General features: G+C 41.3%; 1 protein-coding gene across 1 annotated transcript in view; it reads right to left on the bottom strand.

Annotated features, from left to right (window-relative positions):
* The window catches only part of LOC120659924 (ankyrin repeat-containing protein At5g02620-like), a 48,711-nt gene extending 30,154 nt beyond the window's left edge, over positions 1 to 18,557 (bottom strand). Inside the window, exons 1-6 of the mRNA XM_039938191.1 lie at positions 18,445 to 18,557; positions 18,241 to 18,352; positions 17,406 to 17,732; positions 13,944 to 14,265; positions 11,162 to 11,479; positions 6,186 to 6,512 (exon numbers count right to left, since the gene is read on the bottom strand). Coding sequence (XP_039794125.1) covers positions 6,186 to 6,512; positions 11,162 to 11,344 — 510 coding nt within the window. The 5' untranslated portion in view covers positions 11,345 to 11,479; positions 13,944 to 14,265; positions 17,406 to 17,732; positions 18,241 to 18,352; positions 18,445 to 18,557. The remainder of the gene's footprint in view (positions 1 to 6,185; positions 6,513 to 11,161; positions 11,480 to 13,943; positions 14,266 to 17,405; positions 17,733 to 18,240; positions 18,353 to 18,444) is intronic.
* Between the last annotated feature and the right edge of the window lie 5,885 nt (positions 18,558 to 24,442).

Raw genomic sequence — 24,442 nt, 5'->3', positions numbered from 1 at the left:
TTTGGTCTACCAGGACAGCTAGTTGCGTCAGATCCATCCTTGATACATTGAGGTCCAACATGGCCAACTATGCTCAAGCAAGAAGTAGGGTGCTCAAAGAAGAAGACAATAACAACAGCAAGGTCGAGCACAAACATGTGGCCCGGTGTCATCCCTATCGATTATATTGAGCATGGGAGAGGCGCTTCGGCTCCTTTTATCCCGATTCCCCAAGTCATGGCACCATCACAATGCATGAGGCATACAAATCTAAGATCTGCACTAGTGGGCTACTATCGGCTTCACGAGACACTGGGTATCCCATCCCAAAAAAAGGACGCCTGGAGCAAGTCACATGGGCCTAGATCCAGGGCGGTATAGTCCCAACCTAAGCCCCTAGCACAAGGACTCAGGAGTGTGTCCAAGAAAAGCTACCATATGGGCGTATGGGATTCATGGATCACTGATTGCCAATCGTGAAGACCTACAAGATCTACATCTTATGTCACAAAGGCCCACATGACCTCTGCTACCAAAGACCTGTGGAAAGTATGGCATGGTGACCCCAAGAATATGTCAATCCTGAACTCATTCATCATCGACATCTTCAAGAAGCTCAGCAGACCCCTTGCCAACTCATACCTAGGAAACACCACAACCATCTTGTGCCTAGCGATGAGCACTTGCTTGCCACAAGCATGGACGAACCTAGAGTGCATGGCAGCCAGACATCCCTGACACCCTAGCATTGCTAGGAATTGAAGCCATTGCATGAGAGAGGCTCTCAACCATAATTAGTTGTGTGCTCCTGGGGCCTGTTGTCAGGCCCTGACACTACTACAAAACAGGCCTTTGTTGCTGGCCATTTGTCCCGGCAGTCTTTGGGCCCGGGACAATAGGTGGTTTTTGTCCCGGGTCCAACGGCTAGCCGGGCCAGCGGGGGGACGGGGGCCTTTTGTCCCGGTTGGAGACACCAACCGGGACAAAATGGGAGCCTTTTGTCCCGGTTGGTGCCTCCAACCGGGACAAAAGGCCTTGAGCTCCTTATCCCCTTCCCTCTCCCCCCGCCCGAGCCATTCAGCTCACTTGTTTTCTTGCTGTTCTTGGCTCGGGATAGAGGAGTTCTTGCTCATCTCTTCACCACATTTGTGAAGATCTTTGATTCCCCGTCCATCCATCTGCTCTAAAGGTTTGGGGGTTGTTTTTCTCTTCTTCCTTGGCTTGTATAGCTCATTTCATACTTTAGAAATAGAGAAAATGTGTAGCTAGCTCATTTCTTGGACATTTAGCTAGCTAGATTGCATATGTAGGTGTAATTTTCTTTTAGATTTAGATGAGTATATGGATAGTAGAAATTTTTAGAATGAGTGTAGATACTTCATGTGATGTACTTGTATATATGACCATATTGTGGATAGTTGATTTTTTTATTCATGAATGAATTAATGAAATGAGTATATTATAGAATTTTTTGTATTATGAATGGATTATTTTGACACTCTAGTGATGTATTTAATCAGGCTCACATTGAAACCATCTAGAAGCTAAAAAAATCTTTATTTCGAAACAAGTATACGTCGTTAATCTCCATCCAACGGTGATGGCACTACCTTTCAGGGATACACGATGCGCTATAAGGACGTCGCAAATCGGTTGGTCGCATCACCAGCACTTCCGATTGATAAGAAGACAGCATTTGACGCAGTCAGCATGCCCGTTGTTGTACTGAGAGCATATCAACGAGCATGCTGCCTGTGCCAAGTGCTGTGCCTATTAATCGTAAATGTTGGTGTTGCGACTAGCCGATTGGTGACATCCTTGTACCGCACCGTGTCCCCCCGAAAGGCAGTGTCATCACCGCAGGGTTGAGGTTACTGACATATACATTTTCAGAAATAAAGGTTTATTTTTCTTCTAGAGGGTTTCTGGATATTGAAAAGAGTGTACTCCTGGAACTGAAGGGTGTCAAAGTAATTAGAAGTTATAGAGATTTCTTTCAATTAATTAGAGATTTCTTAAGGATTAATGATACATTTCGTCTTTTTTATATAATTTCATTGTTATTTGCAAGAGTTATTAATCTGATCATTGTTATTGTAATAGTAAATAATTTTTGCATTGTAATGGTAAGAATTTATAATTTTGTGGAAAATAAAGGTATTTTTCAGTAAAATATGGCTTCAGCAGCTGGAGGGTTTGATATATTTTATTTATTCGATACGTGTAAAGAATTCAAATAGATTTATTTAAAATGCAGATGGACCGGCAATGGATGTACAATGCTGACCGACGTTCGAAAGAATTCATTGATGGCCTGCATTATTTTTTGTCTGTGGCTGAGGCAAACAAGCAGAATGGTTTTATGTGCTGCCCGTGTGTTCATTGCAACAATAACAAGGATTACTCATCTTCAAGAATCCTACACAGCCATATTTTCGCAAATGGTTTCATGAAGAAGTATGTTTGTTGGACAATCAATAGAGCCTCTCGTAGTGGGACAGACGACGCAAGAACAAGACTTTGTTACATTTCTGAAAGAATCAAACCTGACGGCCGCTCAGATTGCAGGGGGAGAAGATATTCCAAAGGCCGATGTGGTCGTCAAATGGACGTTTGAGATCGGCAAAACTCTTGTACCCCCCGAAGTAGTGTCTGTGCTTCCAACGCAAACGTATAAGCTGCACCAGCACTACATGCGTGCGATGGCCGATTGCATCTTCATGCAGGGCGCAAAGATTAAAGATGACGATTTCTTACGGGGGGAGGCCATTATATGGATAAACTGGGAAGAAATTTACCAACTATTTCATCAGGAGGCCCTCGACATCTCTATGGTCGGCTTGTGGGTTCTGTAAGTATTTTACTCTCCTTACGTATTGTTTTGCATGATCTCAACATACTGATCTCTTGATTTATTCGGTATCATGTAGAATGGAGATACATACTTGCAGAAGAAAGGGAATACTCTCACCTCGGCTTCATCGACCCAATTACTTGTAATTGGAGGCTTCTACGTGACAATCCCGATGACATATTCCAAAACTTGTTCAAGTACATAAGCGTTCATCACAACAAGCAAATGATATTGTTTCCTTACAACTTTGCGTGAGTGATTCCTTCCGTCTAACTCTTTCTATTCTATAATCGAATTGTTTAAACCTTAACTACCAAGAACTGCCTCCGTATAATTTTGCAGTGAACACTTTGTCCTAATTGTCATAATTCCCGAGAAGAGCCTACTCATGGTTATGGACTCACTGAGGAGACCTCCAGAACAATACGAAAATCTTCTTAACATGATGAAAAAGTAATTCCTACCACTACTCCGTCCATGACCGATAATTTGAATCACTTTGTTACTTGACTATAATTGTTCTAATCATGCACAGGGTTTGGAAAGAATTCGCTAAAAATCATCCAGGCAAATTTGACAAGGAATTGAAGATCAAGACAGATTTTCCGGTACGCGCTTGGATGATTCGTTGCACTGATTCATTAGTTTTATTATATATTCATGTAAATACCTGATAATTTCTTCTCTCTTAAAGTGTATGAGGCAGAAACCAGGACACTGTATTGTGCGCATACTATGTATGCGAGAACATCCATGGTCTGGTAGGTCCTCCAAAGGGCTGGACAGATTGGGAGGAGGAAGTAAGTAAAAAAACTTGTTAATATTTGAACTCGTATTTTAATTAGTCGAAATTAATTATCCCCTTTTTCCATAGGTCGGGGAGATGCGCGATAAACTCATACCGGAGGAAAAGATTATGGCGATTCAAGAACAATTCTCCGGATTTATTGTTGAGCAAGTCCTCGATCCAAAAGGACGAATTCTACTATGTTGGAATATCTAATATTGACAATCACAGCAAATATGACAATATACGCGTATATATGTAATTAAGAACGAATATAACTATGTAAATATATATGTGTGTCTATGTATTAAATTTCTATTTATGAGTATGTATGTATGTATTAAATTTCCAAAAGGCGAATTCTACTATGTAATTAAGAACGAATATACCTATGCAAATATGATGGAGTATGTATGTATTATATATATAAGCACTCCAATAATATATATGTGTGTATATATATATATTTATATAATATTGGTCCTAGACATTTTCATATGTAAAGGAATTCACATGTATAGATATGTGTATACATATATATATAAGTGAATTAATTTATATATGAAAACTATCTAGGACAAATATTATATAAGTAACTATATATATGTATATATTAGTGGAGATCATACACACTGAATTCCAATACATAAGTTTAATTGAAATGCAAAAGTATAATTGAAATAGAAAAAGAATTGAGAAAAGAAAAACATGAAAAAAAGAGACCTTTTGTCCCGGTTGGTAACACCAACCGGGACAAAAGGGTGCGCCAGCCACGTGGGCGCTGGCTGCACCTTTTGTCCCGGTTGGTGTTACCAACCGGGACAAAAGGTCCTCTTTTGTCCCGGTTGCCACACCCGGGACAAAAGGGCACCCCCTTTTGTCCCGGACAGGCGTTTCCGGTTGGGAAACCGGGACAACAGCGGTTTTCCAACTGGGACAAATCAACGTTTTTGTAGTAGTGTGACCACCCCATGAGACCTATAAAGCGATGACCACTAGCTTGCCGCAAGCATGGACGAACCTAGAGTGCATGGCATCTAGACGTCCCCTGACACGTCAGCCTTGCTAGGCATTGGAGCCATGCACGAGAGAGGCTCTCAACCATAATTAGTTGTGTGCTCTTGGGGCCTGTTGTCAGGCCCTGACCACCCCATGAGGCCTACAAAGCACTAATGTGCCCGCCCAGGGCCTCAGGAGTGAGTACTGGCCGCACCAGTTGCAGCCACTATGCCTTATCAACACATGCCACCATTTGGCGACCACCCCAGATGGACACGTACGGGCTCCCATGGCGGCCAGCATGCATGATGGAATCCTAACAAATTCCCCTACCATAAGTACATTTGATCTTTGTGTAGTAGGGAGAATTGCACACTAAGCAATCTCTCGACAGCAAACGCAGGGTCAATGCGTCAACACCATCACAAGTGGCACGAGACAGGCAGCCCCCACAAGACTGCCGGCCATCAGCCAAGAGCAGGAGTGGATTTTCATATCTAGTTTGGAGAATTGTGCAATCACGTGAAATACCCCTTGTCCTTCTTGAACGATGGAAACCTTAGATATTTTCTCCTCCTCCAACATTCCATTCGCACAGCCCCAGCTGGCCTTGGAGGAGGAGGTTGGACAACACACACATATATATTCTCTCCTCTTGTCACCTGCTGGTCCTGGGCTCTCAATGAGCGTTGACCTATCCAACCATCATTCACTCATATCATGTATACAAAACTCAGAGACAAGGACGTAATTAAGGCTCTCATGCATCCACCAGGTGCCCAAACCTGAATACCAAACTCACAGACAAGGACATAAGGCTCCCATCCAACAGACGCCCAAACCTGAAGACATATCGACTGCCTCTCCGTGTCCCCTAGACTGTGCTTTTATGCGCTACACTGCTACAGCACCGGTCAGCGTGTACTGTGTCAAGTATTGTGGCATCTAAACCATACTTTAACCTTGAAGATGTCTCAAAGGTTTTTTGGATTAAATTTTCAGTAGTCCTAAAAAGTTTGCAAATGCTTTATATATTTTGCTAGAGATGGAGATTGACAAGATAAAAGAAGGGGCCTGCTGATATAGATGGGGGGGGGGGGGTTGGATATTTCACTCCATATTACTTCATTACAAAAAATGCACTAATTAAAAATGTATAGAAAGGACAAATATATAATGTTTCAAATTTTTCATAGGTGGTTCATATTTGGTATCGCATTTATTTATCCTATTTTCGCAGGTGGTTCAAAGACAATAGGGGCCCTCGGCCCTCCAGGCACTTATCAAGTGGTCTGTAAATTTAGCCGCATGTGGAAAGGAAGGTGGGGTGTGTGTGTGTAAAAGTCACTTGTGTTATAGTACAAGTAAAAGAACTGCTTCATGGTTTGTGCTTTTCCAAGATAAAACTCAACCAATGCTCAACTTATAGATACTAGGCGTACCAATCCCACTTTACTAGTAACTCAGTCTAGCACGAGAATTATTTAATCATTGTTTAGGTACCACATGGTAAGATATGACATTTGTTCATGCTTAGTTTTAGTTTTGTTTAAAAAAAGTTAGTACCTTTGCATACTTTCTGCTAATAACTTCTTGTTTCATCACTTGATCACACTTAAGCAGCATGTTAGCCATCTCAAAATCTTTTGCTTCTACCGCCAGGTGCAACGGTGTATGCTTGTCAATATTCCACAAAAGGAGAAGCACATGATCCAGCTTAACACCCTCTTCATCATCCTCTATATCAATCCGGACTTGTGTTTTAATTGTTTCCCGTGTGAGCGTTAACTTCTTGGCACCTTCTAATAACTCTATGGCAATGTCATACCTGCAATGCATCACTGCCTCATGTAGCAAAGTATTCCGTTTCTTATTCTGCATTATTAGTAGTTCCTGTAAACAAAAGAAAAATATTAGAAACATTCTGATAAAAATTGTTCCGTTACTTCTTTTGCAAAATCCATAGTCTTCTATGTTAAAATGGTTCATTTTAAATTTCTATATACGTGACCTCCAGTTAATACCATATTCAGACACCATGATACGGTAATATAAAAAATATAATTATAATTATCAGGACATGAGATGAATGCATATGTAGACTTTCGTACTCTTCACACATGCCACACACTTTGGGACGATCACCATCATGGACGGCACATCTGTCCTCTGCCATGGCATATGCTACAGCGAGTTCTTTTCAATCAATGGATAACCTACGGCCAATTATTCCTTAGAAACCAATCAACCTAACCTTCAATTTTCTGAGCATCTGCGTCCATGCTATTTTTTGTGGAAAAAAAAGGAGATGTCCCGTCCCTCGCACAACAGAATTCCTAAGCTACACTCCCGAGTCAGTCTCATAGATATGGAGGAGGCCAGCTAAATAAAGACGTCAGGATGCCGTGCTGTAGTGACCTGTGCGGCTGCACACAACCCAAGATTTCATTGCTGCTGCTGCTGGGTTTGGGCCATGGCTGCCGTTGGTGGGCCTCACTTGTATAAGGCCAGTCCCAACCCTTCAGCTAGGATAGTTTCTATAGCATTAAATATGGTGCCATGTAGGCAAAGAAGCTAAGGTGGCATGTAAATAAATGAGGAGAGAAGGAAAAAAACGGAAGACATCGTTTCTCATGAGAGAAACCAAGTCGGCTCGTGCCGCAAAGCGCTAAGAAACTGCCGAAATCGCATTGGGGCGACGACATCGTTTCTATCCTCGACTTCCTCCCTCGACCCCAGATCCGGTGCGCTCCCCTCCGCCCGCCCTTACACCGCTGCAGTACCGCGACCCACCCCGCGCGCTGCCATCCCATGGCGCACCCACGCTCCAGAATTCATCCCTCGCATGGCCTCTGATTTACGGAGTCCTCGTGTGGCGCAAATCGATTGCTCACCGGCACCAATCACCTAAATCCACTCCCAATCGACCTCCCCAAAGCATCTCCAGGCAGCTACAAGATTAGATCAACATGCATGTATGGAGCAAAGCTTCTCTCGAGATCCAGACGAGGAATAAGATTCTAGCCGCCTGTGGTGCTTTAGTCTCCGGCCCATCAGTCGCCGGTGATCTTCCAGACATCCGAGCTCTAGGCATCGGTGCAATGTATTGTGGAGCATATACTGTAGTGGTAGGAAGGCTACACGGCTGGTAGCCACAGGTGACCAAGCTGTGTTTGGGAGCATACATGAAGCTATTAAATTCTACTCTGGATAGAAACTACACTGTGGAAATTATGATTTGAGAAGGTTAGATTTTCAACTGGTGTGTTGATGATGTGGCAATATATAGAAACTACCATGGAAACTATGGGTTGGGACTGCCCTAAGAAATGATTTTTTTATAAACTAACCACCCAAACAAAAGCTTCATGCCAAATATATGGAGAATAACCTGTGTTGTTGGTGGCGCCCCATTTGGGCAGCTTGAGAAAACATATTTTTAGAGGCCGTGGTATAACTGAAAAATTAATTGTGAATATATGTAGACACCTTATGTTCCATATTATAAAGATCGAAAACAATTGAAAGCATTTCTCACCCATGTTAGGTCCGTCGTACCCCTCACGCAGGACCCACTTGAGGGAGGTGGGAGAAGGATAGGCCCATAGAAATAGCAACTTAGGGGATGTTTCTGCCAAAAATGAATTATTTTTTTTCACCCGTGCGATTCCCACCCTACCCCGCCTGTCGTGCCTACACCCCCGATAGCGCTCACCTCCACCACTACTTTCGTCACCACGGCCTCCTCCCCTCTCCTCGTCTACCTCTTCTCTTCTTCCCCACCTCCTCCCTTACTCCTCTGCACGCCTCTCCTCCACCTCCATCACCCCCACCATGAGCAGCCCCGCCGCCGTCGACCACCTCACCTCCCTTGTCTCCCGCTTCCACGACCTCAAGCGCAAGTTAATGCCCCCAATCCCACCCTTCATCCCCTATATCTCACCGAATCAAATCGTATGCGGCTTTGATTCACCGGTTCCTGTTCCGGGATTCCACTGAAGGAAAATCACCCGTCTGCTCCCATACCCTAACCTCACGGGGCTCATCGAGAGGCTGTCCCCGCCGCCACTGCGAGAGCACATGCTCCACTTCAGGCCCAAATGCCCTTCCAAATTTATACCCACCCCACGCCAAGCCACATCGGGTCTAGCAGATGCCTCCACACTTTGCCGCCTCTGTCCCCACCCACGCCCAGCGCCGCCACCCCCTTGGCTAGCTTGGCTTTTGTCGAGGAATCCATCACTCCCTCCTTTGCTGCCACCCCAAAATCGAGAAGGCGGATTGGAGCCCTTGATACCGACCCATGGCGCTTTCCCAATGCAGCTTGTGACAAGTTCTCGTTTCAAATCATGTTAAGGTTACAGGTCTTCGTATTTCCCCTGAAATTTATCATATAGTTCCTCTTATATTAGCCTAGACTCTGATTTGTACTATGTACCAATGATATACAATTGCAATGCCTCATTCATTTAATTATTTTACCTCAGCAATTGTTGATGTAATATTCACATGGCAGAATAGAGATTGTTCTGAAAGTTTTGATTTGGTGTCCTTTGTGTATCACTAAAGATTGGGGGGGGGGGGGGGGGGGGCGAGGATCGGAGGAGCCTAGTGGGAAGCTGCACTGCACTCATTTTAGGACCATTGATTGTTCTTGTGTGACTTAAGGTAATATTTGGTTCATGCTCGTGTCCTATTTTTTTGATATTGATGTGACTGTACACTTGACACGAGAGGCAATGAAATAGTTGTATAAACATGCAATATTTGTCTATGCAGCCATTGAATAATAGAACTAGTTAATATGTTACAGTGCACATGGATGTATAGTGGTTGGTAGCATGGTAAAGCTCCGTCTAATGAATGGATTGATCAAATCACTCAGTTCTTGAATCATGCATTTTCAATTCTGGGTCTAGCTGAAAATTGATAGCCTTAAGTGGCTTGTGCCATGTGCTGCAACTAATTTAGGCACAAAACATTTACTGTGGAGCTGCACTTGTGTAAGCATGGCTTTAACAAAGGCTATGAAACATGGAGGAGCATGGTGAGAGGCTTGATAGGCATGATGGATGGGGTACCATTGCAAATGGCGATGGTTTTGATTAGATTGACCAGATGGATCAAATGCTGGTTGGTCTAGATGGGCGCCATCCACCTGAAATGGATGATGAACCAACAGAATATGCCCATGCTTTCTATGGTTGTTAGTGCAGATGAGTTGGTGCATGAGAGAACCCCACACTCATGTCGTTCTGCTGTTGCTCGGTTCCTTGCGGTGAAGTCATGATACAACATGTCTATTGCAAAATATAATGATATTACAGAGTTAATACAGGAACTCCTTCCTTCGGATTCGAAGTTACAGAATGACTTCTACCGCTCACGATAATTATTAGAGGGTTTTGGTATGCCGCATGTGAAAATTGATGTTTGATATAACAGTTGCATGCTATTTTGCAAACATAATAAGGAAAAAGAGAAATGTGACTTTTCTGGTGATAATCAGTATTAGGAAGGACGGAATAAAATTCCATGCAAAGTTTGCGTTATCCTCCCATCACTGATAGGTTGCAAAGTCTATATGCACACCAGGAGACTACAACGCTAATGCATTCATATAATCCCTCAACATGTGGTAAGCTAGTGCACCCTTGTGATGGAGAAGCTTGGCAGCAATTTGATGTGGACTTTCTAGATTTGGCAATGGATAAGAGAAATGTAAAACTTTCTGTAGCAATTGATGGTTTCACCCCATTCAATATCAATGATGCTCCTTACTCATGTTGGACGGTCTTTGTGACTCCACAAAATCTACCTCCTGGCACTCTATTATGGCCTGAGTATATTTTCCTCTCCCTTGTGATTCTTGGTCATGAGCATCCTGGTAAAAAGCTAAACATTGGCACCTACAGCCCTAATCGAGTCCGTAGCATAACCCTTGCTAACATGAATAGATGCTCTAGGCCACTTGTTCATTGCTTATGCTCCCGCTAACCTAAGTGTTATTGTTTTATTCTTTATTTATTTATTCTTTATCCGTGAGGGTTGGCTAATGGTGTGTGTCACATTACCCTACTATCATCTGACCCCAGTATGAGATGTGGACTATAGCTTATGCATAATATCATGATTATGTACCAAGTTTCTTTACCACCAGCCATACTTTGGGAAAATATAAATAACGATAGCTGAATACTCTCCGGGTGAAATGCTACAACATGCACTTGTGGATCCTTCTATTACTCTCTGGATGAAATGCTACAACATGCGCTTGCGGATCCTTCTGTAAACGTAATGACATACTGGTCACAAGCATTTTAGGCGCCATTGCTTGGGAAAATATCGAGACATAATCCAAAGGCCTTCCTACCCACCTATGTACATATCTCCTTAACTGTTTCCCTTATTCTACTCAACATTAAGTCCCAATATCTCATTAACGCAGCAGAACAATTCAAGCATATACTTAAATAAAAAATAAATCCCTCATAAAAGCTGAAGACTAAATTTATATAGGTGAGATGAGGTGTGCTGAATACCTTTGATTTTTTCGGGACATTTGTTGCACTTGCCACATATATGATCAGTCGCTTAAAACCTTCCAAACGTCCCACCTTCATTGTGAGGAATAATGGTGTATCCCCATCAGCATTGCTGAGACTGAGAAGCACAATATCCATTGTAACATCCTCATTGCCCTCATCTACATGCATGGAGGCCATTGCTTCAAGTGGTCTCGCCTTGAGCCTGATTGCTCGGGAAGCTTCTAATAGTTCAATCACCACATCGTACCTGTGACTTTCCACGGACTCATGCAGCAAGGTGTTTCCTTTCTTATTTTTTGATAGTAGTAGTTCCTGCACGCGCAGAACAATATCAGTGTCAATCTTTCAATTTCAATGTAAGAATTATTCCCTTGTTAACATGATTTGTTTATGAGTTTTGTGTATATACATTAAACTTGGTGCATAACAACTACCTGGGTAGGAATTTGGATACATATATGTTACATGTGATCTCCCAGATTGAAAACCTATTCGTTCTGTAGATACCACGAGTTCATATTTACACTTCAAGTCATGGTAATCTCTATACTTCTAAAAAGAACAATTGGGGAAAATTTCCATGCGACCCTCACCCCCACCTCCACTTCGTCATTCTGCTTGCATCAACAAGCATTGTCCGATCGTTGCCCCTCACCGATTGTTTTGTTCCCCTTCGTTTCTGCCCCTTTCATGCATTGCACTCCCACGCACGGGCTTCCGTCCTCCCCTCTTCCCTTCCCTCTTGCGCCTCCCCCGATATCGACCTCCTTCAATAATTGCTGGAAAAAACTAATTGCTTCCACTGTCCAGCCGAAGCCGATGGCCCTCCTCCTCTCCCCACATCGTGAGGCCATGGTGAGGCGGCTGATCAAGTTGCAAGATGACATTGGTGAGGGAGATGCTAGGATCCTAGGGCGGAGCAGAGGGATGTTGTGGGTTCTCCATTTCCATGTGGAGGACAAACCGAAATAAAGCGGCAACAGCCAGCGAAGGAGGAGGTGGTTGGAGTGGTAGTAGCGGCCAGGCACAGCTTGCGCCTCACTCCCTCGCCCCCAGTGTCTCCTACAAATCGCATGCAGGAATAGGGTGATGGCCCCTCTCCTATGCACCGCACGAACACGGCCATCAGTAGCCACCCTTCCGAGCTTCTGTTCATGATGCACGGAAACCCATCCTCCAAGCTACTGCCCACAAGATGTTCCTCAGCAAATGTTGGGCCCCTTGTTAGCGGAGGGCACTGGAGGACCTCACCTACGACTATCCTCTGGATCCTTCTTCGTATCATCCCCACCTGTATGGGGATGCGGTGGTCGGATATGCGGTAGGCCACCGTCTTCTCCATCTCATCTAGGCTATTGTACTTCCTACAGGCACCCTAAGGGGTGCCGTAGTTCTTTCAAAAAAAAAGGTTGTACTGCCCAACTCAGCTATGACCTCTTCATGCCTGTAACACGCCAATTGCGCCCCCCCTCCCCCGGCCTATAGCTCCCCGTTGACCATCACCCTCTGATTTTTTGTGTTGATGTGGTGTAACCATAATTCATTGTGATATATTTCCTCTGATTTTTCTCTTGTCATTTGTATTCCAAGTGTTGACATTTGTTGCACTATTTTTATTTTGTATTACACTAATTCCTTTATTTCTTTGGATCTACGTGGCGATAGCATAAAGATGGGGTCGTCGCCTCCATTTTCAGGGGCGCATCAAAACACAAATCACCCTTGAAAATCATCATTTTTTCAAAGCGGTTGGTGTTTAGGACCGCTTCTGGAAATAGGGAATTTCTAGGTATGGGCCGCAATAAGGATCACCCCTATAAATTTATTTCTAGTAAGAAATCGTATTGTGGCCCGCACCTAAAAAAACTTGCCAAAGTTAATACCTAAGAAAATAGCATACCTTACCCACAAGGGACTTCTTTGGTGTAATAGATGGGAGAGCATGTGCGAGACTTTAACTCTAGAGTTTGAACCCTAGAGAGCGCAAGTGCGCAATAAATAGCACGACTTGGGACCATCTACTTAGTAGCCACTGTGTGAGGAAAAACTTTTATATTTATTATGCTAATTTCTTTTTTCCATTTTGCTGATTTTATTAAATGGATTTTAGTGTTGCGGGTCATAGCATGTTCCGGCCTTAAAAATCCATTTTTAAGGCGGGTTCCCTACAAATGTTCCATTTTAGTTGTGAAAAGCATATGCATCTGCTTCTAGAAATATTGTTTTAACTGTCCCTAGAAATGATTTATGCAGTGGTGCATCCAGCTGCGGCCTCATGGAATTCCTGGAAAGCTCCATCTCGTGGACACACACCCCCACGGCTGTCTCCACGGTCGCAGCTGCAGCGATAGCTGTAGCCTGTAAGGTTGGAGCTTGTTGAGGGGTGGTTGCTATTCAAACAAATAGTACTCTAGAGTGTTGTTGATGTAATGGTAAGCTGATCCCGGCCCGTATCCTAGAAATTAGGTGAAGTCACCTCAGATTGTTATGTACTCCTTCCGTCCCAAAATCCCACCCCCAGCTTGGGGAAATATCGAGATGTGAAAGAAAGGCCTTCCTTTTTTTTTCTTCTTGCGAGCAGAAACAATGGCCTTCCTACCCACCTATCGCACATATCTTCTTACCTCTATCCCGCATTTTACTCAACACTAAGTCCCAATAGTTCAATAACGCAACAGAACAATTCAAGCATATACTTCGATAAAAATTAAATCTCTCTGAAGAACTGAAGATTATAGATTTATATAGGTGAGTTGAGGTGAGGTGTGCTGGATACCTTTGATGATTTTTTCCGGGATATTTGTTGCACTTGTCACATATTTGACCAGTCGCTCAAAACCTTCTAGACGTCCCACCCTAACTGCCAGGAATAATGGTGTATCCCCATCATCATTGCTGAGATGGAGAAGCACAGTGTCCAACGTGACAACCTCATTGTCATCAACTATATGCATGGTGGCTATTGCTTCAAGTGCTGTCCTCGTGGGTGTGACCTCTTTGGCAACTTCTAATAGTTTAATAGTCAGATCATACCTGTGATTTACCAGAGACTCATGCAGCGAGGTGTTCCCTTTCTTATTTTTCAATAGTAGTGGTTCCTGTACATGAAAGAAGAATAACAATGAATTCTTTCAATTTTCAAAATTAGTAATATAAACATTCATTTGGGCAATAAATAGTGTATATATGATCCAAGTGAGCTCCAACTTAAAGCTTGCTACAGGTACCGTGTGTTTATATTTACACTTCAAGGCATGATAACATTAATAAATATGTCAGCCATAGTATGACTTTAACATATTCTCGATATAGCCTAATCAAATAAATATGTCAACCAATAGCGGCTTGCCCCTCCCATTTCATAAAAAAATTGAGTGAAGTGCATTGATGGACCTTAATATCATCTTGATTAGGATAGGCTTAGTGACTGAACATATAATTATTGGAGCTCTAACTTGGACTAGGGATTTCAAGTTTTCTCACCAATATCATAGGATAAGTCATTGTGTGGACTTTGTGCCCTCTTGCTCATCTCTTACCACATTTACATTTTTACATTTACTTTTATGCAATCTTGTGTTCATTTAATTAGTTCCATAGAGTAATATCTTGATCAGGTTAGATATATGTTGTAAAACACTTTGAGCCATAGAGTAATTAACACAATTGATAAACCTTGAAACACATTTAGACAACCATGTTTAAGCTGGAGACAAGCAATAGTCTTTCACCCCATACCCCTCATAGGATGGATACATAGGTTCATTACATATATATGGTGTTCAATAAGAAGGCCATATATATATGGAGATTTTTTATTTTATTTATTTCTAGTGCAGTTAATAATTTAGCAATCATTTATGTTAATTTAAATTAGCTAGGTCTTAGTAAGTTTGAAATATAATTAAGTTTCATTACATTCACTATACCACAGCCCCATATATATATTCGGACCATTGCTAAGTTTTAACAAAGAAATGAGTGCATATCAGGATGCTGTTAAACTGTTGGTTACAATTGTTTAGCATTATATCCTTATTTTGTGATGACATTTGATCAATGGATATATTCATTCTTTTTGCAATGTACAATAATCCTAATTTATAGGGATTGTACATCCGATCCAGAAGCTAGTTGAAGCAATTGTTTGTAAAGGCAGCTCCTCTAACATAGACCAAGTACCGGAAGGAGAAGGACCATTGTTCATTGACCCATCACTACTACACAAACCGTAATATTGAACGCCTTGTTTATCACAATTCATTTAAAACTATTAAAAGGTTTCTATCATGGTTCATGACACGCACCAACTATGCGATATACTACCTCTATTATTAAATATATGACACTGTTGACTTTTTTCTCAAGCTTTGACCAATAATATTTATCTAATGAGTTAGTTAAATAAAGTAAAATGAGTACCACTATGAGCTCCTCTAAATAAAGTATTTTGATTGAACTTGTAGAATTATTTATTTGTAGAGATATACATGATGAATAGTCAAATGAAAGAAAAAAATCAATGGTGTCATATATTTAATAGCGGAGGTAGTAATTGATTTCTCCTAGATTTATCTCACCGGAGATATCATTGAAAGTTGGTAGTGTCATCCATGGAAACAGACGAAGAGATGGTAAGTTAAGGTCTATCTGGCTCACAGCTATGAGAACTGGTGGTAGTGATCCAATACTCTTTTTATTAGTGCATTGTTGGCATTCCAGTCAACCAGTTATGTGAGGTGTACGTACATTCACCACATATATTGAAAGAGATGTGGAATGCATTGAATTAAATTCTGCTAATGAACTTTATACCATAGAGTTCACATGACTATAATAGGGTTAATAACTCTTAAGTGGCAGATCAAGCTTATGAGGTGAAGTACATTGTGAAGAAATTTGAGCTCCGCCATTAAGAGTTCTTTATTTGTCATGTTTGTGGCCAGATGCATAATTGCAAAGTTGTTTTTCTTGTGGAGGACTTCCCTCAGTATTCTAAAACATAAGAGAAAGAAGATATCAGTTTTTGTTTTTTTAAAAAAACTTAACAGCCTTAGTTTTGATGTTGAGAAGAAAGTTTGGGCCAAGGATACTCTTGAAAGAAGGTTTGAGTGGCACCGACAATGTGGAGAAGTACCCCACGAGGCAAGAACAAAGGAAAAAATAAGCCTATGAAGACTACAACCTTCAAGTAGTCTAATTATTCAATCTATACTAGATGGGAACGTAACACGTATGTCATTACCTCTATCCTAACACTGCCACTACGTAGCCACGCCACGCAACCAACAACCTCCTCCCCCTCAGTCCCTCACGTCCTAGTAGCAGGGCCGATCTCTCCCATGTACTATCACTCCGACCATCTTTCAGATGTCAGATGTCGATGTGCCACCACTTCTTCGAAAAATAAAAGGAATTTGCTACAATTGAAGATAAAATTATTTTACTTAGGATGATATATAAAACACTTCTTGCAAACTCTGAAGATAAAAAATGCAACGGTAGTTGCTTGGGCATTAGGAAATCCCTAGGCCAATGCCGACAACCAAGTTAGGGTGAAAACAAAGTCAGGCCGCATTGCACCACAAATGGGCCTCGATCGACGTACAGTTTTGCAAAAGTGGATTTAAAGTTTTTGCAATTTACTACGCCCAGTAATAGACTTTTTTTTTGTAGTTTTGGCCTTATTTGGATCCATGGGTTAGAGTTAGATTGGGTTAGATTGGAGTCATCTAACCCAAAAATATCCAAACATGGTGGGTTAGAGTGGGTTGGATGTATCTAACCCACCCAAAAAACTATCCCCACTATGGGGTGCTTATTTGGATTAGAGTGATGGGCCCCACATTTCAAAGAGACTTTAAAGGAGCCAAATAATTGGAAAAGTGCATTTAATCTAACTCTAGCCCTTACATCATAACACCACTTTGGTTAGAGTTAGTTGAGAGTTAGTCTAGAGTTAGAAACTAACTCTAACTTCTAACCAAGTTAGAGTATCCAAACAGGGCTTTTGTTGTGCTGCGGTACGGTGTATAAATTATTGGGATTTGGGAATTATAGAACAATCTTTTGTGTTAGCAAACTTGGCAGGACAAAAATGAGTTCACTTTAATGGCTTGTGCAACATACAATAGCAACTATAGCAGATCCGTATTAAAAAAGATATACCAAAGAGAGAAGTGGATGATTCAAAGAATGTACCGAATGAACATTAGATACACATTTGTGAGCAGATCACCTTTAGGTTCTTCTGTATATTCCGTGCCCATGCTAGATATTCAATCAGATGCTCAACAACTTGAAGATGCCCCGCTCTCACGGCCATGTGCAATGGCGTATCGCCGTCATAGTTATCCTTAACGACAAACTCGACATTCAAATTAATGAACATGAGTAAATGATGAACAAACCAAGTATGTCCTTTTGATGCTGCGAGGTGGAGGGCCGTGTTTTTTTTCCTCGAGAGTCTCCGAGTAAACCATTTCTGGGTTGGAAGCCACGAGTGTTTGCATGCTAACCACATCCCCTTGCTCTGCTGCTGTCCTCATCTTCGAGTCCATGGGCACTGCATTGGAGAACACGAAGATATATATCCCACTATTGTATTATTTTTGGGGCATACAAAGCGAAAAACTATAAGGATATTTGTGGCATATAAATATACATACATATATATATACATATATATACACATATATACACACATATATATACATACATATATACATACATATATAGACATATATAGATACATACACATATATACATACATACATATATACATATATATAGAGATACATATATATATACATATACATATATATATATACATATATATACATATATATATACATATATACATATATATATATACATATACATATATACATATATATATATATACATATATATATACATATATATATATATACATATATATATATATATACATATATATATATATATATATACATATATATATATATATATATACATATACATATACATATATATATATATATATATGTATGCATGGCGAAATAAACATGGGCATTGGGAAGGCGATGCTATACCTGGCATCACTGCGTGGGGAGCAGAAGGCGAGGATGGTTTGATTCGATTTGCCTTACTTGAGCCTGTACTATCCAGGTTTTTCGCCACAGCCCTTTTGATAGCTTCGTCCATCTCCACGTCCGGTTCAGCCAACGAGGAGTTAGTGTCTGAAATACTTGTGTCTCGGCAGACTTGTCCAGCCCTATGAAGACTGGTTCGCTTACCTCCTGTTCCTGCTGACCGACGCCATTCAGCTCGTCGACGATTGGCTCTAGCAGGCCCAGCGTTTTGTTCGGCTGGTCCAAACCGGGCAGTTCAGCGGACTTGATAATATCTGAAATACTTGAGTCAGCTTGTCTTGAATTTGAAAAAAAAATAAGAGCAGACAAAATTAACAGATTGTTAGCCAGGATATTTCTTCCTAAGTTGAACCAAGCAACGGCCTTGTCTGGCTTAGAGTATGGTAAATGCAATATGCCAATGGGGATGATTGCATCTATCACCATACAGCCTTGAAGATTATTCTCCTTTCTCCATCTAAAAAATAGAATAGAACCAGTCCTTGTTGCAGGGCCGGTGAATGGTCTGATGAGGGAGCAACTAGGCTACCCGTGAGGAGGTGCTGACTGCTATTTTATTTGGGATACCAAAATATTCGTTCAATAGGAACAAAGCCGTAGGAGCTGCTACAAGACCTTCGTTTCCTCTCATGGAACGTCAGCGATTAGCTATGATTATCTAGCGAATATGTCTCTGTGTATCCCGTATCCGTTCCTTTGTTATCCTAGCTGGTCTCCAAGTGTTATTTTTTCACGAACGTACCTGAGCATGTATTTCATTAAGAGGAAAACTGTACGACTGATACAATCCTTAAACTAAGGCTATTAAGATGGATACACCAAGCAAGTGGCGTGCAAATCTAACACCAATCAAGAACAAGAAGAACAACTGGGAGGGAACACACATCAACACATGAACCTAGCCATGACCAAACAACTGAGGCTGCTAAAAGTTACACCAACATTAAGATTGCAAAAGGTCTCCAAACTCAAAGGTGACAAAGCATCCATCCGACCAATGAATCAAGATAGCAAAGCATCCACCCGAAACGATCAACAACTAGAACAACAATGGCGGAAAAGCATCCGCTAGTGAAGAGGGGCGGCAAAAGCATCCGCTAGTGAAGAGGGGCGGCAAAAGCATCTGCTAGCGAAGAGGGGCGACAAAGCATCCGCCAGATGATAGCCTGTGCAACCCAGACGAGGTGGGCAAAGTAAGGTGAAGGCAGGTACCAAAGTAGGGACTCTCGGAGAAGAGCAGACGACTACCACCAGAACCAGGCAAAAGCAGGCCGGAGTACGGCAACGATTCCATCGGCAATCAGTAGAGCTTCCAAGATGATGCCTCAAAGGAGGGAGCGATACCACATGCCCCATCATCGTCCGACCAGCATGATCAAGACTTTTGCCCGAAGAACACACTGAAGAGGAGAGAAGTGGGAAAAATGATGCCTTTAAGAAGGTAAAAGGTGCCGGAAGGTGTCACCGTCATTGGCCCGCAAGCAGGCCCTAGGTTTTCGCCATGGCACCACTCCCTCCCCAGAGCCGAAGAGCTGAAGGAACTGCAGAGGGTTCACCCTGCACATCCAGACGAGGGATGCGCAGAACTGGGACCACCAGGGAGGCTGCATGACGCCCCAGCACGAGGACGCCCTAGCATGCGCGAGGAGGCCTCCAGGGAGCTACTGATCTATTTTACATCACGCGTGCAACCGGACTGCCGTGAATAACCTTTGTTGTTTTCTAGATATATTATTTTTATTATGTATCTAAATATAGTATATATCTAGGTGTATAGAAAAAATATATGTTCCTAGAAAAATCAAAAGAATCTATAATTTGACACGGTGGGAGTAATTATTTAATGTGTGTTCACTGATGGGTTCATCGCATTGCAGGCAGTACAAAACTAAATGAGCTGAGTAACGACAGTTAGTAACTTTCATGCGGATTCTGAACTATTGTTAGTTACATATATGCGCTACTTTCTCATGATCAATGTAACTCTTTCAGTCTGCTTCCTATTGACAAACTCAATTGCCGGCACAAGAAAAACTGCTGCGACAACTGTGCGAGCGCAATCTGATGCTGCTACAGGTAGATAAGGGACAAATTGCTGTATCCTTACTTTGGGTTAGGCTGAGAACTAAAATTGGCACGGAAATAGAACATCCGCACATTTTGGCTTGTTTCAGTTTGAAACAGAGTAGACAAGCACACAAACCTATAGCAAGATGAGGCCAAATCACATATTTGACTTCATGACAATGTCAGATATACTTTTGGATCATCTAGCAGTAGATCAGTGGGAAGACTTTACTAATCGTGAGAAATACCTTGCTGTTACTCTAGCCACCTGCCATAGCGTCCTTGTCAAGGGGGCTTGGCGATGCAGGGCGGCGAGGTGGCGATGACGTCGCGGACGGGGACGTCGCTGTGCAGGGGAGCCGGTGTAGTGATGGCGTAGTCGTGCAGCGAAGTGACGTCGCGGTGGTGACGGTGCTCCGGCGATGGCATGGTGGCGCTTCCTGCCGCTGCAGCCCCCCTCTCTGATCGGGTTAGGGTTTTGAGGTGGGGAATAGTGGCGGCAGGCGAACCTCGTATTGTGAGCCGTGAGTCCCCACCTCCTCTTTATAGCTGCGCGACGGGGGCCCACCAGCCTCGTCTTGGGCTGGGCCCCCGATCAGGGCGCGAGGTCAAGGGACCAGTTGGCCGTTGGGCCAACTGGTTGAGATCAATTCCAACATTCTCCCCCTTGATCTCCTCTTTGTACTTTCACCTTTATATCTTTTACTTCTTTTTTTATATTTCATCACAGATTAATGCATAGAGCAGTTTCATCGTCACGGTCGGTTGCCGATAGATTCAACAGCTACAATACATGTCTCTGTTCTAAAATAGATACTTTAACTTTGGGGCCCTTTATTGTCCGGAAAATATAGGCTATACCATAGACCCATGTCGACTGTGTGTTCTCTGTACACACTGGGCAGGCAAGCCTTTAATAAGTGGATCCACAAACACATGTCTGTCATTCTTTTAATCAATGCATTTCAACATAATTCCGGACTTTCTCCTTTACAACGTATAACTTTGTGTCAATGTGTTTGGCACCACACTTAACTCATTGTCATAGGAGCAAACTACTTAAATGGTTATCGCTGTTGTCAACCATTATCAAATTCCGGGTACAGGTTCCCTTAACCATTTTGCCTGTCCCTCGGCCTCGTATCATGCTATACCATGTTTTTGCAACACATTGATGTTAATTGTTTTATTTTGGAGATTTTCCACACAAAAACTCGAAGTGTGAAAGTTAGCGACAATTGTGGATTTCGCTACATATTTCACAAGCTCTACTTTCGTACTCACAACCCTTTGAGAGCACTAGTTATTTCTTTCTTAGCATGAGGCCGATATTCTCAATTTCATTCCAGTGATCTATATCTGGATTGAGCTTTTGCCAAAATAACCCGGATACATGAACTATGTCAGGGTAAATTCTTTACTTGCGCGCTCATAAAACTTCCAACAACTAAAGCTTATGGAACCATTTCCATCTCTCATTGGTTCCTGGAACACTAACATTTCCAAAACTATTACCCTTGACGATAGGAACAGGCGTAGGTTTACTCATATGCATACTTCATCTCTTTAGAATCCTTTCTAAGTATGCCTTTGTTGTAACCATAATACCCCTTTCTTTTTATCTCAATGAGTTTCAATTATTAGAACGAAAACCAACCACCGAGATCAAAAACTTGAGGACAAGAATTCTTTATCTGAAATAGCATATTAACACCACCACTAGTGGGTAGGGTGTTATCTTTAAGTTGTGGAAATAAAATTTCCCATTCTTTAACTTTCTTTAAAACTTTCCTTAAAAACTATTGTCCTCCTCGATCTCTTTAAACCCAAATTTTTTCTTACTATTTCTATGAACTTTAGATACCACCATCTCAAGGCTTTAAATGTGTTTCTTCTTGTGGTATCTCATATATTCTTTCTTTCCATGACAAAACGTCAAGTAGTGTCATGTAAATATTTCTTCTCTTTGTGTGAAACTTTTGTCACAAGCCTTGCGTTATATCTTTTACCATTCCCTCTAGAGTCACATTTCCTTTTTTTTAGGTCCATTACAACCTATTGTGGTGACTCTTTTAGGAATTATTTTCCTTTTCCATGGATTTAGCCCATAAAATTCTCGTGACTTCTTCAAATGAGGTGGAATCAACCTCCATTTGATTTTCTTTACTTTGTATAGGGCAGTTGTTACTCTTTGCCAAAAGGCAATGGACTCTATAGGCTCTTGCATAACAAGACCCTTCTTTACATTATTAATTGATCTTCTATTGAAAAGTTAACAACAGGTGTTGTATACAACATCAACAAGTATGAGAAACTTATTGCTCTTGAATCATCGAAGTGGACACACATTCTAACTTCTCTTCAAGTCTTAGGTCTCTACATACCATGCTCCCCCAGATTATTCCATCTTCTGTAAAAATGGCATATCAGTAAATCTCTTGTTTGGGTTCACTTTATATATGCTCTAAAGCACCGTCTTACTATCTTTGAGGGTTGTCCGATATGAATACTGGCAAACTCACTATCTTCCTTTTGGAACTGTAAAAAGGTTCTGGAATTTAGCTATTTCTTGATATAGGGGTATCAATATAGTGACCGTTGTACTCCCCCTTGCGGTCACATTTATCTTTGATAGATCATCTTTTGCTTTCAATGCATAGTATGCATCATATTGTCCATTATCTAAAGTGCAGGGAAGTATCTTTCTTAACTGTTTCACATTTCTCCCCCTCGAAATGTGGCATGAACTTTTCTGCCACAATTTCGAAATCTATTCATAACTCTTGTGAATGGGGAAACTTTTATTACTTCATCCACATAATTACGTCATGCAGGACAAAGTAATTTCTTAATTTGTATGGGAGTACTTTTTCCACATTTCACTTCGAGAACTCAGCAGAGTCCTTTATGACCAATAATTTAGCGAGTCACGCTCGCATATCATCCTTATCTTGAGGTTCGTATATAACTTTCCATTCTTCTTAAACTCATTAAGTGCTTGATCACTGTGACACAATAGAAGTGTCCGATCAATTTTAGAATAGCATAAGAGCTACTCCAAAAGTTCTCTCCCAGTATGGGATGCATCAAAAGCACATGAGTCATCACAACTTTCTCCCACCATACAGGATAAAACTATACCAATTTTAACCGCAATGCGGGTATTATTCCATACTCTTCCTAGACATAAATGCCAAGATTAGATCATGTTCAATCATTAATTCAGAAATTAATCCGAATATTCCATGACACACATGTTTATTCTGACGTTGGTCAAATTAAACATGTATATACTTATCACAACTTTGAATGAGCTCAAAATAAATTCTACTTCATAGAGAGTAGATAATAGATATTTCTCAAAACAATCTCTTATTGCTCTATCTTCTTTTCCTTGGATCAATATCCATAAGTACTTTTTTTTCAAGACATTCTTTAAAGAGAATACACTTTCTCTTGTGATGACCTTCTTTCTTTATGAGTCGCAAGTACTCCGTTCATTTTCTTTTGTCTCTTTAAGAAGGACTACATGAAAATCTTTGTCTGAACAGACAACAATTAAAACTTTAAGTTCTATTCTATATTACCATTGGGCAGAAATAGAATATTCTTTTACATTAATTCCATATCACCGTTGGGCAGAAACGGAATTAACGTATGAAAAACTCAATAAACTTTAAAACCATATATTTGCTCCTCAGAATTAAATTCTCCTGTTGGTTCGAATTTAATTAGAGGATAATCAACTTTATTGCAGCGCAATACTAGGAAAATATATTTCTCTAGTTTGATAGCAGTTCTTTAACTATTCAAAAAAAATCACTTTGATGCAAAATATTGCTAGATACTTTAAACTTTGAATCATAAAAATTATAATATTGTTATCATCAACGTTGGTCAGAAAATAACAATGTCATAATTAACATTAAATTTCTCTTCCTCGAGAATTATCTTTATGATCCCAATGATGCTCAACTTTGAGACTTCAAGTGGCATAAAAATACCAAAACTCAATTGTGACTTTAAATAGTGGAAGCTTTTCTGTCTTTTACCCACATAGAAAGTCTCATTTAAG

Source organism: Panicum virgatum, chromosome 2N (assembly GCF_016808335.1).
Source record: "Panicum virgatum strain AP13 chromosome 2N, P.virgatum_v5, whole genome shotgun sequence".
In the NCBI taxonomy this organism is placed as follows: Eukaryota; Viridiplantae; Streptophyta; class Magnoliopsida; order Poales; family Poaceae; genus Panicum; species Panicum virgatum.
This window is presented reverse-complemented; position numbering and strand designations above follow the sequence as displayed.